At 37.3% G+C, this 17,418-nt stretch overlaps 1 protein-coding gene across 1 annotated transcript in view; it reads left to right on the plus strand.

The window, feature by feature from the left end:
• Window positions 1-17,418, plus strand: part of MOV10L1 (Mov10 RISC complex RNA helicase like 1) — a gene marked incomplete at its 5' end in the record, with an annotated part of 33,621 nt that overhangs the window by 1,427 nt on the left and 14,776 nt on the right. Inside the window, 13 exons of the mRNA XM_010015845.1 lie at window positions 4,045-4,201; window positions 4,607-4,719; window positions 5,560-5,750; window positions 8,126-8,266; window positions 9,132-9,370; window positions 9,500-9,695; window positions 11,590-11,784; window positions 12,485-12,599; window positions 14,037-14,214; window positions 14,835-14,905; window positions 15,287-15,378; window positions 16,130-16,188; window positions 16,698-16,813. Coding sequence (XP_010014147.1) covers window positions 4,045-4,201; window positions 4,607-4,719; window positions 5,560-5,750; window positions 8,126-8,266; window positions 9,132-9,370; window positions 9,500-9,695; window positions 11,590-11,784; window positions 12,485-12,599; window positions 14,037-14,214; window positions 14,835-14,905; window positions 15,287-15,378; window positions 16,130-16,188; window positions 16,698-16,813 — 1,863 coding nt within the window. The remainder of the gene's footprint in view (window positions 1-4,044; window positions 4,202-4,606; window positions 4,720-5,559; window positions 5,751-8,125; window positions 8,267-9,131; window positions 9,371-9,499; window positions 9,696-11,589; window positions 11,785-12,484; window positions 12,600-14,036; window positions 14,215-14,834; window positions 14,906-15,286; window positions 15,379-16,129; window positions 16,189-16,697; window positions 16,814-17,418) is intronic.

Consider the following 17,418-nt stretch of genomic DNA (forward strand, 5'->3'; position numbering starts at 1 on the left):
AGATCTTCAACCTATAAATAGGAAATCAATTCAAAGATGCTAGATGCCAGCTGAAAGCCTTTTTTGTAATCATTATTGGTCAATAATAGATATGTTTTTCATCTCAACATGATAATAGCCCATGAGATGTATGTGAGGTTAATAGAGAAGACAAGTTTTCTGGCTGAAATAATGAATTGCACAGGATAAACTCCTCTCTAGAGGCTGGATTGAAGATTAAAATAAATGCAGACCTCTTGAGGATTTTTCTTCCTCTAATGGCTAAATTGGCAGTAGCTGTGCTGTGTCTGGTAAAATGAAGTTGACTAGAAATGTGACTCCTCAAGTAGGAGTAGACAGAAAATAAAAATCTTGGAAGACTAACTTGATTTACCTTTTACTCTGTATAGTGTTCGAGGGTTTAGATGCGTTTGTATGTATGTGTGACATCCATAGACTACTGAGGAAATGGAGTACAGTTACTTGTACAGACTTATTTCAAGATCTGTTGCTGGTTTGGTAATAACTAATCTCATGAAAACTATTTCTGAGATGCTGGCAGTTAATTATCAACTGGGAGTTTGTTTACCTTGTTTTTTTTAATCTGGGTTTGTTTGGCATCTGTTTTTTAATAATTTATTTCAGGAAGATTTTAAATGTTGCATGCTTCTATTTTTCTCTGTTCTGGGCTTCCTTTAACTCAAAATAGCAACAAGAATAATACCTGAAGTCTGAAGTAAATAAGATGTTTCATGCCAAGACAGCAATACTAAGTTGTAAAATGAGCTACAGTTACATACAAAATTAAAGAGAGTTTTTCTTAGCAGAATATGTTTGATTTTGAAACCAATGCAGTCTCATTGATCAAATAAAGCTGAGGAAAGAATGTTAGTGGGGAGAAAGTTTTGTCGTATGGTCTAAAATGAAACGTAGAAGGAAAGTGAAAGAGAAGTCTCACTTCTAAAATATTAGCAGCTCTAGTGCTATCAAAACCTTGTGTCTTGTAAGATAACTTTTGGGGTTTGTGTGTGTCTGCTTTTTGGTTTGTTTTTTTGTTTGTTTTTTAAGTGAATGACTTTCTTACATGAAACTAAATACCATAAGTCCAGCAAGCAAATTTGGTGCTGGTTGGCAAAATAGTACTCTCACAAACAGTCAAAAAATATGTTAATTTAAATCTTTCTCCTTCCTTGTTTTCCTTCTGACTGACAAGTTTTCACAATACTATTGAAATATTGTCGTCACTCCAAAATGCATAAGCCTGTTAACTGAGAAACTGTATAAATTGCTCTCCAACAACTAGGATATTTTAGCAGTTATGGGATGCTTTGCTGTATATGCTAGATAATGGCCTTTTCAGAATACTGGGGATAAACCTAATGATTTATCTTGTTCCTGTTTGCGATGAGTCATTGTCGTGCTTCAAACCCAGCCAGCAGGTGCATTATTAACACTGGACTAAAGCCAAAACACAGCACTGTTATCAACTACTGGGAAGAAAGTTAACTCCATCCCAACCAAAACCAGGACAGTCTTAAGCCCTGCGGGCATCTCAGAAGATCTTTCTGACGATGTAGTTTGTGACTGGATGAGTAGCTTAAAGCCATCTTGTGCCTAAAGCTGACTGGACTCCATAGAAAGTCATCATCCAACAGCAGTCTTGATTTAATAAGCTGGGAGACAAAGATTTTGTCAAAGTACACAGTAATATGTGAGCTCCTGCAAATAAAAAGGAAAGCTGTATAGTGTTCTTTTCGAGAATGCAAGAGTGTGTGTGGGGGGAAGGTATCAAAGTTACTGTTGGGTAAGAGCAACCATGACTGTAATGGACTTCCTGCATAAGGAGTCCAGGGTTGCCACTTTTGGTCCCAAGATTTTGTCTGTTGCTGTAAAATACTTAAGAAGAACAGCACTAGTCTCCCTTCTCTGAAGGGTCTGTTCTAGGTACTTGGTTAAAAAACTGAACTAATTCTGTACTCTGATAAATCTTGAATTGCTTTCCATGTAGCAGCACAAACTTGAGATGCCCTTGAGAGCTTGCTCGAAACAGCCACCAGCATTTCAGTCATAGGCTTTTTTTGGGCCGAGGGAAGTCTCTGTTCAGTCCTTTGGACAGAAGAAAATAAAACAGCTTCCTGACAAGTATAATCGTTAAATATTATACAATGCTGTGCTTGAGCACCAGTACTATCTCCTTCAAAAAAACCTGAATATTGCCTCTTAACTTTTGGTTTTGAAGTAACCTTAAAGGTATGGCTCTGAATCAGAAATGAATGCAAGCTCTATGGACTGAGCACTGCCAGCATGTAGGTTTGGGGAGAGTCTGGACAGTGCAGTTCAAACTTCTGAGGTGTCAGTAGTTTTTTTTGTATTACCTTCTTTAAGGAAGAGTGTGGTCAGCCTTGCGTAGCCCTCTGCTCAGTGTACTGTTTTAGTTGCTGTTTGGAGCTACTCGCCTTGTTTTGGAAAGATCCTATCTCAGAATTCTGGGTTTCAGTTTATTTCAGGTCAAGCCTAATTAAACCCTGCCCTAAATAACTAGTTCTGCAGCAAACTCTACCAGGCTGCTACCAGTGGTAGCAGGAAGACTTGTTTTGAGCTAGTACAAGGAACAACTTCGCAGCTTCATCGGTAAATGAAAATTGAGAAATGTAAAAAAAAAAAAAAAAAAAAAAAAAAAATTTAATTTGGGGAGGTTTAAGGTTTTTCACATGTTGAAAGCATCTCCTTAGGTGTACTTGCAAGTGTAACTCCATATCTAACTTACATTACCTGTAAATTTACTAGTCTTCTGTGGAACAATGTAATTGCTTCTCCAGATTCTATCCATATGAAGTCATACAAATTGCTTGGGAGAAAGTTCAATATTCTTGGATGTTCTTGGTGAATGTGAAGATAATATCTGTTGGACTGAAGCAAAACATAATTTTTTCTTTTTTTTTTTTTTTAAGTGAATTTTTGGGTCATTTTAAAAAATACCATGTAGTAATAGTTCTTTTAATGCAATATAGCAATACTGACTAAACCATAAGTAGTTACATATAGTTTAACAGTAATGTTTGCCAACTCTGGAGTAGAGGTAGACCTAAGCTCTTTATTACTATCTTAAATGGTAATATTTATTATGTTCAACAAAATGGATCATATAGAAAGTAGGGTCATAGTACAGTTGAAATTGGACCAGGCTTCAGGCAATTTCTAGTCTAACCTTTTGCTCAAAGCAGGATCAGCTTGTGGTCAGATCCAGGTGACTCAGGGCTTTATCCATTCAGGTCGTGAAAACTCCACAGATGGAGAAAGACTGCACAGCCTCTCAAGCCTGAACCCATGATGGAGGTGGCCGTTTGGGAGCAAGGAAGAGAGCTCGCAGTTCTAAGAATTCCAGTACTTAAGAGCGGAGATGATATATCCTTGCCCCAGCATAGCTGGGGGGAGAGGAGGAATTGCATACACTGATAGTTTGTAGCTGGTGTTCTGCTGTTTAAGTAGTTGGCTGTTTAAGCAAGTAAACTTACATTCAAGGTGGCAATATGGGGAGTCTGTACAAAGCAGATCTTGAACTTTTGGGGTTTGTGTTTGTTTTTGTGTTGTTTTGGGTTTTTTTTAATCATTAAAGAATGACTGTGGGGAGTCTGAAATACATAGAGTGTTTGTAAATAACATCTTGAAAACATAGTTTTTTTTTTCTTTCTGAAACAGTGATGGTCTCATTCCACTTGTATACAGGCAGATTGCTGGGAGAGTGGTGGTCCTTTTGTCAATATGAGGAAAACTCTTATGTAGAACTAAAGCAAGAGAAAGAAGCATGAGAGATTTGACAAATCAGCATGTAATTCTAATAGTTGTCAGTGTTGCAAGATTCCACAAACTTCTTAAAAAAGAAGTTACTAGCGATATTCATGGGTTTTGTGTACAAAAACGAACAGCTACAGTGAGTGTAAAATCATCTAATAAGTAGCTTGACTTCCATAAGCAGTTGAAATTCTGATATTTATTGTATTAATATGTTTAACATATAAGCCTAAGTATCAGCTGTTTGAATGTTGGGGTTTTTCATATTAATAGGTAGATGCTGCCCAAAATGCCTGGGGAGACTCCAGTCCTACGGGTGATGCTTCTGATCGAAATATGAAAACATTAATTGGAAACATTACCTCTGTCTCTAAGGATGGTGGCTATATTAATTGCTATACATTTTTTGCAATGGAAGATGTCTGTGAAGGTCTGTAGGGGCTTTCTTCTTATTTGCTCTTCCTTAATTTTTTTATATGTACAGTAGAAATATCTTCTGATAAGCTTGCATTCAACATCCTAAATAAGTTCTAACAGCATGTATGTAGTGAAGCAAACATGGAGTTTGGGTGAAGAAAGCTATGTGTTCGTGACTGGCATGCAGTCATGTAAGCATAAGTTATGTGCAAGCAAGTGTATTTTTCCACTAGCATCTCTTACATAGTTTGTAATAACCTGTTGGGGGAAGAACTGCTAAGAGAAGTTTGAACTCACTGGATTTGAATGATGTATTGTTCTGGCTGGTTATTTCATTTAACTTAAACTAGTTCTGCATGAAAGTAATGCAGAAGGCATCAGTTGCAATTAAACTTGAGAAATGTTCTGTTTTACATAGGCTTCAAACCTTATGAAGGTGACTGTGTGCAAGCAAAGTATTTTATTAACCCAACAACATGGAACAGTGAAGCAGTTGCTGTAAAGCCTTTGAGATACAAGCAAGTAAACAAGGTAAATGTTCAGTATATTATTTTTGGCAAGAGGAGTCTTGTGTGAAGTGGAGTTTTGAAAGTGGCTTTAAGTTGCTAATATTGGTAGATCTTCTGTAACGCATCTTTAATTAAAAGATAAAGCATATCACCTCATCCATTTCTAGGATTATTTCTAAAATAGCAAAGCCTTTTGAAAAAGCACACGCATTTTGGTTGGAACAGGAAGAGTAACTTATTTACTGGCTATCGATTGTTGATTTGGATGCTTACTGGTTTAGGTACGCACATCCTCATTACAATGAATGTATTTTTCAAACTTTGAGAAGTAATGACTGTGAAATTTATCTTGTTTAATTTATCCAAGTGTTTTGCCTTGAAAACAACTGTTGTCCCCTTTTTCATTTTAATGAAAATATTTGTTCCCTCTAGTAATACGTGTACTAGGTTTATGGTTTATTATATTTGCCTTATCTGTAGATACTGAATAATATTTGCATGTTGGGCATAGGAAGAAATTTCTTCTCTTGTGACTGGTAATATTGAAGTATAAATTAGGTAAGTTGGTACGTCACAAGACAGGTATCATGATTAAGTCAAATACACATATTGTAGTATCATTTCAGTGAAACCTTACACTTATCTGAAGTAGTTGTGTTTCTTTACACTTCCAAATCTAAAGACAAGCATGGTGATACCAGGTTAGATTTGTATGTTTACCTCCCATGAGCAACTGAAACTTCAGAATGCAGCTCAGTTAATGCTGGAATGATTGTTTCAGGAAAAAGCTATGCAATGGTTGATAATGGTAGGTAGCTTAAGCAGATAATCTCAAGTAACACTGAATAACAAACTGTTTCAGGTTCGCATTTCCAGCATCTGTGGAAGAAGTGGTACAGTAAATGAGAGTATATTTTTCACTTTGGATTCATTGAGACTTCCTGATGGCTATTCACCGTGTAAACATGACCTAGTGAATGCAGTAGTGGTGGAGAGCAATCAGTCGTGTTACGTTTGGAGAGCTCTCTGCTTGGTGCCTGTCAGCCAGGATGGGTAATGTTCATTCTTTGATTCTTTTTCCACAACAGATCTTTCCACAGCAACTAGACATTAATTGCAGTTATGCAATTAAATTTTTCTGCGTCTGTTAAATAAAGAAATACTGTGAATTTTCACTAGTTGATTAGAAGGCATAAAGGAAAGATCAGCGTGGTACGATTCAGCCCTTGATTTTTATTCCTTTCCAAAAGGTGAAGATGCCTGTGCTTACTAGAGAAGCAAAACTAGTAGTAGCTCATGGATAATGCTAGGCAAGGCAGAAATTTTGCATGGTTTTGTTAGAAAAATGCCATGCTCATGCTCTTACCTTGTGTTTCCTCTGTGTTCTTCTAGGGAGGATTTTATTCTTGAAACCATTCTCAACAAAACCAGTGTAAAATGGTTGTATCTTTCATCCATTTTGCTTGAGTTGTGGTATTCTTCAGGTATCTTGTCTTAAACAGAGTAGTTCAGTGATCTGAGGAGTAGAGATTCATTGGGCTTGCACATACCAAACTGAGAGGTTCTGCAGGCAGTTGAGAGACCATATGGGTTGTGAAGAGGATCTGGACAGATGTTGGAAAAAGTTCTAAAAAATAGATGATCGTTAAGGAGAACAAGCAAAATTTTGTGCAGTAAACAACTACACAAATGTAGAAAGGGAACGACTAGTCAGTAGCAGTTCTGCAGCAAAGATCTGGAGTTTGGCTTGTGCATTTGAGTGTCTGTCCTGTGAAAAGCGCAAGTATTGCCCAAATATGTATAAATAGGGCTATTACCTGTAAAATCTGTCACTCAGTGCTAACAAGGCTTTGGTAGGATTATTGAGTGTGATTGTGCAAGCCAAAAATAAGCTGTTGACCAAGTGGGAAGTCCTAAAGAGAGCAAAAAGAGCATCCTGACACCTCTCCAACGTTGCCATTTGGAGAACTTGCCAGGCACTGTGAAGATTTGAATAAGCAGTTTTTACTGGAGAAAATGGATACAGTAAGTTTAAATTGTACCTAGATAAAGCTTGAAGTGTTTACATCACTTTGCACAATAGTACAACTTGTTCACTTATTTTTCAGTTGGACCTATTTTTAATGATGGATTTTATACAGAAAATTCTTACTAAAGCCAAGTTACAAACGTACACCTTTGCATTGATTTCTCAGGTTTACTTTATTTCCTACCGTACCAAAAACCTGAGGCAGCTTAAGCTGCAGTGGGAGACATCTAGTGGGCTTTGCTAGTAAATTGGCATAGCTAATAAAAAACGGCTGCAGTCATTTTCTACTTTATTATATTAGATGACCTCATATGAGGCAGCCTTCCAGTATCTGAAGGGGGCCTAAAGGATGCCAGAGAGGGACTCTTCATGAGGGACTGTAGTGGTAGGACAAGGGGTGATAGGTTCAAACTTAAACAGAGGAAGTTCAGGTTAGATATAAGGAGGAAATTCTTTACTGTGAGGGTGGTGAGGCACTGGAATGGGTCGCCCAAAGAAGTGGTAAGTGCTTCATCCCTGGGAGTGTTCCAGGCAAGGCTGGACAGAGCCTTGAGCAACCTGGTCTAGTGGCAGGTGGCTCTGCCTATGGCAGGGGGGTTGGAACTAGATGAGCTTTAAGGTCCCTTCCAACCCTAACTACTCTATGATTCTGTGACTCTTTGACTAAGGATAACTTAGGGTGTTCAAATATTAGCAACACTTAAAACACTTCCAAGTTATTTTCATGCCACTTTATCTAACAGAGTAGTTTCTTAATGGTAGAATAGAAACAATTTTTTGAATTGTTTCTGCAGGTAGCTGACACTGAGAGAGCTCTGGTCACTGTCTGAGACAGGAAAGAGCATGTGACTTTGGTTTCATAGGCATTTTTCATCAGCAGTGTGCCTCATTGTTCTTAAGGGTGCTTTTTGATTTTCAGCTTTTTAAAAATTTCTTTTTCTATTTGCTGCTTTCAGATTGTAATAGTAAGCAGAAGACATAAGTGCTGGAGTACGTACTGAAACACGTCCAGTCTAGTCATTTTATCTCTTAAGTTCCAGTGCTAACCAGGAACTGTTCTTTTATTGTGTCTTGGTTCAGCTCCCAAGGAGATCGTAACAGCTTTAGTCACGATTTGATTCAGCTCTTGAGCAAAGATCAGCTCGTTGCTTAATCGTTTTAGCCTTGTATCCAAATTTTTGTGCTGATTTACTGTGCCGCAGACTTGCTGCTTAAATTAGTAAAGGTAATCAAGTTGTCTCGGAAGTGTAAGTAGCCAAGAAAAAGTGAACCCTCTCACCTGCTTCTTCCTCAGTACTGTGCCTGTGCTTTGTTTATAGTGATTCTTAAATTTGTGCTGAATCAAAGACATTTGTTGAATCTCTTTGTTTCAAATTACTAGCTAAAATTATTTTTACAGACAATTTCACTCTAATGGAGTCAATGTGGATGGGCCTTATGAAGACTTAATGAGAGACAAAGGAGGGTTGGAAGTCTCAAGAATGACTAATTTTGGAACTCTGAAGCAGGGAGAATCTAAAAGGATGATCATTTGGATAGAGTAAGCCTTTCTGATTTTTAAGCTTGCTTTCTTTCTTTCCATCACTTCACAGTCTGTAAACCTGTCTTTCATACAGAAGCCTCTCATAGTTGAGCCTTGTGGTTCATGGTCTTCAAATAACCCTTCAAATACTATGTAATTAAAGAGAATTCCATATTGAATTTAATGTCTTTATGATAATCTTCTTACTTTGCATCTATCTTGCAGATACTGCTTTGAGATTTTCCAATCCTATGTCTCTTTTCAATCCTAATAAAATCCAGTCCTGGAATGAGAATTAAATTAAATGCTGTACTTGTACGTGTGTTTAAATAGACTGCAGATATGCTGTTGTCTTCAAAATCTTAGACCAAGAGGCTGTTGCTTACTAATATATTAAAAGTGGACACTTTTAACTTGGATGCTGAATAACTAGATAGGTGTTATCTTTGAGGGGGTTTTGTTTTGGTGGCTTTCTCTTTATTTTGGGGGGTTTTAGGAGTTTTTTCCCTGAACATCTGGGCATAGAGGCTCAAATGAAGTCATAGCTGAATACCCTCTATTTGTTTCTGTATGCTCTTTCCTAAGAATTAGTAATCCAATGATAAATTTTTAAGTTACCATAGCTTTTTTTTTTTTTTTTTAAGTACAGAATATTTGTATGCTTCATAGTAGTAGCTGATTTGACCTAGGAATACTAATATGTAGCAGAGGTTTTAGTCCTCATAAGTTAGAAACAGCAGTGCAATTTCTTTCTGACAGTGGTTGTAAAATAATGGTGAACAAAGCTGCTACAGACGGTTTATTTGACTTCAGGTAGAATTAAGCTTCCCAAGAACATTAACTAAGCATTTAATTATGTAATTAATTACATAACTACTTCTAGGAATAAAGGGTGTGCACCACAGCCCTTAATCAGCTGCAGATTAGCCGGATGGATGAAACACAAGCAATTCAGTTTTCAGATGCCTCAAAAATGCCAGACCAGTCCAGAAGCATATCTGTCATCTTTTCCAATACATCAAGAAAACCTTTCAAAAGCTGCAGTTAATTCCTATAACAGTGGAGGAACAACATATGAGTCATTGCATAATACATCCATTATGAAGAATGGGGTCATTCCAGGTACAGTGAAATGTTATCATTTGAATGCTGAGTATTAACTCCTTAGAATACCTGTAAGTTTGAGATGATTTGCCTATGCCAGCAGTAGCAATTGGGGTAACAGAGTTTGTTAAAATCTGTTTACTACAGAAGGAATTAATTCTGAGGATACAAATCTATCAAGGACAGAAGAAAACTTCTCCTTGGCGAAAGATGAAAATCTACATAATGTAGAAAAGGAGCAAAGAGAAGATGTGGAACAGCCAATAGGGCATGTCAATATTACTGGAGAAATTGTCATACCGCCAGGTGGAAGAACATTCATAGTGGTCATATGCACAGCTGTGTAAGTATTTCTTCCCATTGGTTCTGACCAGTACAATGGAAACAAGTAATAAAAATTGACTTAATAGTTCCCTTATTGTGGGCACAGTTTTTGGTGTAGGATAATATAAGCCAGTGTATATTAGCAAATACAGTAATGTAGGTAGTTACCATTTTAGTGCATGATTCTGAATTTTGTCAAAAAAAAATGGTAGCAGCAAATGGAGAAATATAATGGGAGTAGATAACTTCTCTTAAAAAACACAGTAAGGTGAAGATAATGCGTACAGCTGGTTTGGGAAATCCATTGCTCCATGAACATTAGAGCTAATATAGATTTCCTGGGAGTTTTTATGTTGCGCCTGATAAGTTTTTTCCAGTCTTAGTACCCTGATGTCATATTTATATTGCTGCATTCTTCAATCTCAAGCTTCCATGTCCTATCATATTAAATGCAGATTATGTATGCTGAAATAGAAAAGAAAAAAAGTTTTCTTCCTTAAGGGTGTAATTTATAGAGGACATTTTGAAAAGCAAAAATACTTTGCTGTACAAAATATTTCATGGATTTAGTTAAGAATAAAAAGTGGCTTTGTGTGAGCTCTTTCAGGATAGGAACTTCAGTATTGGAAAGCTTACTTACTTCTGGCTATCGTTCTGTAAATGCTGTGTACCACAACCATTGACTCTTATGATGATACCTTTGAAGTTAGGATGGAGTAAAACACCATCAAATAGTTTCATTCATCAAAGCAACACTGCATTAACTTTCACCCTACTTCTGTTACCGTTTTAAATAGTGAGGCAAGGGGTAGAAATCTTAGGAGGATAATTTAGTTGCTGTTTGAAAGATAAGCTGCAGCGTGGCCTGCCTTTGTGAAGAAAGACATGTAGAAAGGACAATGTATACCTCACTGTAGATCTGTAAATGCCACGAAGTCTGAGAACCTTCTGTTAATACAGAGCAACCCACACAAAACTCCATGGGAGGCTGCAGCATGAAGGTAACAAGTGCAAGCTGGCCACTTAAGAGACCATAGAGACTGCAAATTTAGACCATAAATCTGGACAGTTCAGTGTCTGTGCTGAGTTTGTGTATCAGAGAAAAACAGGCTTCAGCTTTAACCTGAGCAGGTAGTGTTAGGTGGCATGAGAAAGTGGTACTGGCAAAGAGAAAACTGGAATCCTTCTGAAATGCCTTTGTTTTAAGCACATTGTAATAGTGTTGGACCGTGTAGTTAGTGCCAAGGAGAGAATCGGGCTCTGGGTAATGTTGGGATGGTTTCATTAAAGGATTTCAGAGCAGATCATGTGTGTTAAGTCTTTTGTCTTAAATTCATTAGAAACCAGTCTGAAGAAACTGTTCCCTCTGATTATTTTTTCTTTTTTTTTTAATTCTTTTTCCTCTCTGACACTCCCCAAGCACCACTTACATGTATAAAGTGCATTTTTCAGGAATAAAGGATACTTCTGCTTCTCTTAATGTGTTCACAGTTAGGGTTCAGTTCTGAGTAGCCTTAAGCAAGGTAGAGCAAACCACTGTTTCTGCAGACAATGAAGGGATACGCTTTAGGCTCCTCTGATGGAAATGTTTGGCCAGTCTTTTTCAGTAACAGTAGTTCCAAGATGTTCCTTGTGACAGACATATCAGTTCTGTACCTAATATGTTGAGGGGAACGATTTTGCTCTTTACCCAAGCTATTGATGAAATAGGGGGGTTGAGATTTTTACTTCTTATTTATTGTACCAGAATTGAACTTCGAGTGGGGATGAAGTGTGAGGAATTACCTAAATTAGCAGTTCTCATGTGTTACTGAAATGAGAATCTGCAGTGCTGTTTTTAAAAATACTTACGGCTGAGGAAAATAAAGTGTGAACATGATGGTTTTAAAAACTTAACTTCTGCTTACTTGAAGAAATCCCGGGTACAGTAGAGAACTCCTGTTGCTTGGTTTTTCTGATTTTACTGTGGGACGTTATATTGAAGCCACTGTAACAAGTGAAGAAGAATTACTACTAGCACCTGTGGAACCATTTTCTCCAAGAATGCCTAAAATTAATCCAGAACCTCAGCCAAGGATGACGACGGTGGTTGTCCCTAAATACAGAAGGTACTGTGAATTAGAACAAAGAACAACGCTTACCTAATGGTGCTCTATTTGATATTGCTACATTTGTTCTGTAATGCTGACAAAGAAAATGTAAATCTGGGAGAGTCTGTACATGTTTATGTATGTATATTGCAAACAAGATAGGTGTGGGCATTACTGATGGAAGGGGTTTTTATAGTAATGAACTGCTTGATTTCTCTGTAGACTTCTCAAACATGAGCTCCTTCTGCCATATAATGTGATAAAGAAGATAAATGCTGCTGCATAGTGATCTACAAGTAACAATTGCGTAATTAAGAAACAATATGGAAAAACTGAAATATTTTTCTGAGAGTTGGCTTCTTTACTGCTCAAGCAGCTTTGAGATCTGTGTGTGATAAACGTTGCCCATTCTTTCATTCGCAAAAGAACTTTCCTTTGTGCATAAGCTTCCATTATGCTTAGAGTATTAGTTTGGTTATAAAAATATCCCTAACCTGAAAAAGCAGACACATGATGTTTTCCAATAATCTGTAACTGGAACACTTACCTTTCTTCCCAGTACAGCAAACTTCCTAATTGTGACTTTGAAGGAATCATTTGGCCTGTTGTGTGTGCATGTTCTGGCTTTATAGCCTTGATGATGTGGCACTTTAATTAGCTGTTTTTCACATGTATAATTTGAGAAAGCTAAATGATCTGTTGTACATTTTTGTTTTAGAAATCACAGAAAGCATTTGCCAAGCTTTCTCCCACATTATACTGTACCAGATGATTTAAGAAGATGTGTGGAGCAGAAGTTAGACATACTGACTTTTCAGCCTCTCTTAGCAGAGGTATGCAAGTGTAGGTTTATATAAGAAAATATGGTTTATGTATAGTGTTTGTTCAAGCTGGCCTTAGTTTAACAAAAATGTGTAGCCCTTTGGTGTAACGGAAGATGGTGTAATACTGTTGTAGACTTTAGTCCGTATCCTGTAACTTCTGTTGAGTTCCAGTATGACGCGGTATCCAAGCCTACAAGAGTACAAAAGGGTAAATGTGAAAAACGGAAAAGGGAGTAGGTGCATATGGGGAGGGGGAGATACATGGGGCAGGGACACTACAGAGGCTGAACAGAGATGCCTCTTCACTTCTGGAGCATCATTTGAAAGGGGGCTTTTTGGTGTCAGAACAGTAGTCCAGCAGTTTGCTCGTAGTAAATGAAAGCAGAAATTCTTAAGATACTGCAATAACAGAGGACTGTTTTCTGGATGCTCAGAACTTTTTGGTTTTCTTTAAATCTTCAAATTTAATTAACTGCAGCTTGTTCAAATTCTTCACACAAGTACAGCAATTTCAGATTTTTTTTTAATTTTTGATGTGTATATTCTAACAAGAATGTTCCAGTGATTCCTTCTCCAGAACTTTGTCCTGGTTTCTGGTAGAACATTGCTGTTACTCACTGTTTTGTTTTCCTAACTTTAAGGACTTACAGACTTGGCCTGATACTTAATTTTTCAAAAATGTAAAAGGCTATGTTGTCTGTTTTCTAAACAGCTCGTGCAAAACCTAAGGTCACAGCATTAAGATAGCAGGTCAGTGATCCTCTCAAAAATACAAAACTCTGTAATGTTTGAAAGAATTTTATACTGGAAGTTTGGTAACTTTTAACCACGCCTTAAGTTCTGTGACTGTTTTAAGTCTGCTCCAGAAAGCACTGCTCATTCGCCTTGTGTTTGTGAGAAGATACCAAATAGAAAGCATTCTGTGCTATCAAGTCATTGTTTAGATAGAACTTTTTACTGTTGGAAAATACTTCTTCAGTGAGATGCATTAAGCTCTGAGGAAGAAAGATCAGGTTCTTTCAGCTTGCCGTAAACTGTATAATCATCAGCCAGGTCCAAGACAGATATGACTCACTCTCTCAATCATCTCTGCCCAGTGTACTTGGATTTTATGCTTTCTGGGATTGCTGAGGATAGAAATCCCTTTGGAGACTGTCCCTGAATTCAGATGTTGAAATTGCTGTTGGAGGAGGGAGAGACTTGGTTAACTCTTCAGCTGGCTGGCCATTGTGTCTGAGCTCCAAGGACTGTACTAATTCTCTTTTGACTACTGAAGGATTTACAATTTTAGCTAGTGTATAGAAACATGTATTTAGGTGCCTTAATTGGCAACCCAGTTGCTGTGCAGTCTGTGTTAAGAAGTGTTTTGTGTAAGTTTAAGAATAGTGGATTCCACATCTTAAGTGTAGAAATTACAACCATAATGTATACTGGTTTATTTTTCAGCAACTTAATCTAGATAATTATAAAGCAAAGTTTTCTACTCTCTTGTGGCTTGAAGAGATCCATGAAGAAATGGAGATAAAAGACTTTAACATGAGTGGGGTTACTTTGAAAAGAAGTGGGAACTTTTTAGTGTTGGAAGTGCCAGGAGTGGAAGAGGGCAGACCTCGTCTCGTTGCAGGTAGTAATTAATGTGAGATAAAGCCAAGTAGCACATTGATCAATATTTTCAGTGCAATTCAAACTCTATTGCTTACTCATTTGTTTAAAGAAGTTTTACATGTATTTGAACACAAAGTTACTAATCTAGGCTACTAGACAGGTGAACTGCACTGATAGCGCCTCAGTGCGGGTCTTAAAGTGGGTGCTGTCTGAAGCGGTGCTGCATGTGTCTGTTCTTATGCATACTCCAATACTTTAGGATTTTTCATGTGCAAAAGTTGAGGCTTTCTGCAAAAATAAACTGTGCAATGTAGTAATAACTTAAAAGACAAGAGGTGTATCAAAAGCAAAAACCAGGAAAGTAGTTTAAATTCAGAATCTCAAATAATTAATATATTAAGATACTGTTTTCAGGAGGTGTTGTCTATGGCATAAATGTTAGGTCCCTTTTAAAATGTAATACACAACTGCATATGGCATTCCAGAACAGGTGCTCACGAATACAGCAACTTTGCTGGTTAGCTAACATCTAGTATCCTGCAGATTCCTAGTTTAACCATGCAAAAAAGCAAAATATTTAGTGCTGTGGTGAGAATTCCTTGTAACAGTATGTTGCCTTTTAACTTTTTTCACAATTAGGTGATAAGGTGATACTGAAAAGTCAGGTCTACTCTGAACATATCATAGAATACATTGCCTATATTACTGAGGTAAGCAAGATGTGTCTCCTGTTGAAAATACTGTGGTCCACAAGTTTCAGAGGGGAAGTTGGCAATTCATGGAGTTACAGACTATTTTAACCTGATACCGGGGAAGCTAAATTTATTTTATCTACATTCTGAGAAGTCATTCTGTATTTTTATTGCATTCTTTAAGTCTTTGGCTTCCCTGTGCTTTTTAGATTATAATCTTTACCTGCTCTGAAAGCACTCATAACATAATGTAGATATACAGTATATTGACAGCAAGTAAATCTAGGTTTTCTTTTTGGAGATGATGAGGAAGTTCAGTGCTTTCAGAGATGCTTCTTTGTGTTTAAAGTACTAAACTTTCATCAGTAAACTGACTTTTTTTTTTAATCTTTGCAACAGATATGTAATGAAGATGTTACTCTTAAATTTAATGCAGATTTTGAACAGTCTTACAACTCAGAACCCATGGATGTAGAGTTTGTTCATTGCAGGTATTTTTGTATTTCAAAAAAGCAGCAGGTAATGATTCCTTTAGTAAATTGACTTCTAAAATGTACGTGATTGTCAGTTGGTTGTTTTGATAGATACAGGTAGGAGAAGGACATAATTAAGATCTTGCCAACTCTTTCACCTCTTTCATACATTCATCAGTAAAAGACTGCAGCTGTAATCATGATATACAAATAATTCTTCTCTTAAGCGTCTCTAAATGCGCCAGTGCCAGGCAGTGCAGTGGCCAGGGGAGGATATGAGGTAGGGTATTTTGGTTTTGGTTTATTGAGGGTTTTTAAGGCAAAAAAAAGTACACCAATATGGCTGCAAGAGTATGGGCAGGGGGAGCAAAACTTGCTGATGCTAACCACCTGTCCTTTTATGGTTTTGTTTCATTTGTGAGATGTTATTATCTGTACAGAGTTGCATTATCCTCTCTGTAAAATCAGTTTTGCAGAGAACTTCCATGCAAGACTATCTGAGCCTGGAACACCAGGCCATCTTTGTCTCACTGAAGGGCTAGAGGATACATGTATTAATATTTTTCATAGCAAAGCTGTTGGTTGACACTTCTGCAGTGTTTCTCAATAGGTGCTTCTTTTAAAAAATAAAGTGGTTTTTATATAAAAAAATCATATCTCTGTATGGACTGGTGCACAGTAAAAATTACAGGATACCTTGTAGCTGTATGCTGCAGTAGTTTATTGAAATATAAGCACTTTAATCTACAAATTTGTATTCTGATAACAGGATTACTAGCAGGCGATGCCAGTTGGCAGTTGAGCAAGCTATCTACCTGGGTGAAAAAGGTACACTTCAGTTGACTTAAGCTGTCTAGAGGGGTGAGTTTGTGGGGATTCTTGTGGTTTACATTGCTTTCACATCAGGGCATACTGAGAAGAATGCATTGTAGGTTGTACTTACAGGAGTTTTCTGTAATGGCTTTTTTTTTTAACAACTCTCTGAATCTAGAGTAGGTATCATCAGGGTGATTTCATCTGTTGGCCATTACAGGGGAGAGGAGCAGAAACAAGCCTTGAACTGTTTTGAGCCAATAGCAGATGTAGAAATCACACTGATAGAATAATAGCAAGTGAAATGGCAGTGGTTTGTTACCTCAGAATTTATTACAAAGCACTGATTTGCTGTATGGTTGGGTAGAGCAATCCATATGAACTTCATATGTCTCTTTACCACGTTTACGTTAGTTCTGATAAATGAGTTTTGGCAACTTAGAGCAAGCTCATGTGTCAGCAGTAATGTTAATCAGTGAAATGTGCTTTCAAATCTCTCTATCTTTTTTTTTCTAAATTTGAAGTGTTATTTCCAGAAAGACTTGTCTTGCAATCACCACAAGCTGTCAAGACCCAGAATACTGTTAAGTATTGTGTTGTTGATGATGGCGTTGAACAATGTTCCCAGCAGGAAAGTAAGGTATCTATTCTGTAAATGTTCCTTAAAATGCTGACTGCCATTCAGACTGGTAACAGATGCCTACTGTACAGCTATTGTTAGAAAGGAATTGCATAATGGCGTATCAAAGAATCCAAGTTGTATTCTGCTGCTTTCTGATGATAAAAGTCTTTGCTGCCTGGGCAGGCGATTTTATGATAACTAATACTATTAAGCTAAGGCAAGTGCTTATAAAAAAACCTGTATGATTATAATTGCAGTTGTCAGATTTGCCTTAGGCTAGTTTTCATAGCTACTGTTGAGTAGATGCTTAAGTCTTGTCAACTGTGGCAGGGCCTAGTTTTATGATGGGAAGTAATCGTCCTATTCTGAGCGGATTTACCCAGGGTTCTTAACTGCTAAATTACATGAAGAATATATAGAAATCTTTCTTAGGTAACCCTCTGAAGTCCTTTCTAGTCCTCCTTTCTTTTTGAAGCAGGTCTGTCATCATCACTAAATTGAGTCAGCCTGGGGGAGGGTGGGAGGTGTTTCATTATTTTTGTCTAGAGATTCCACAGCCTCTACATAACCTGTACTTCACCACCTTTCCACTCAAGATTTTTGCTGAATTCCCAGTATGAATC

Source organism: Nestor notabilis, unplaced genomic scaffold (assembly GCF_000696875.1).
Source record: "Nestor notabilis isolate BGI_N333 unplaced genomic scaffold, ASM69687v1 scaffold4846, whole genome shotgun sequence".
Taxonomy (NCBI): domain Eukaryota; kingdom Metazoa; phylum Chordata; class Aves; order Psittaciformes; family Psittacidae; genus Nestor; species Nestor notabilis.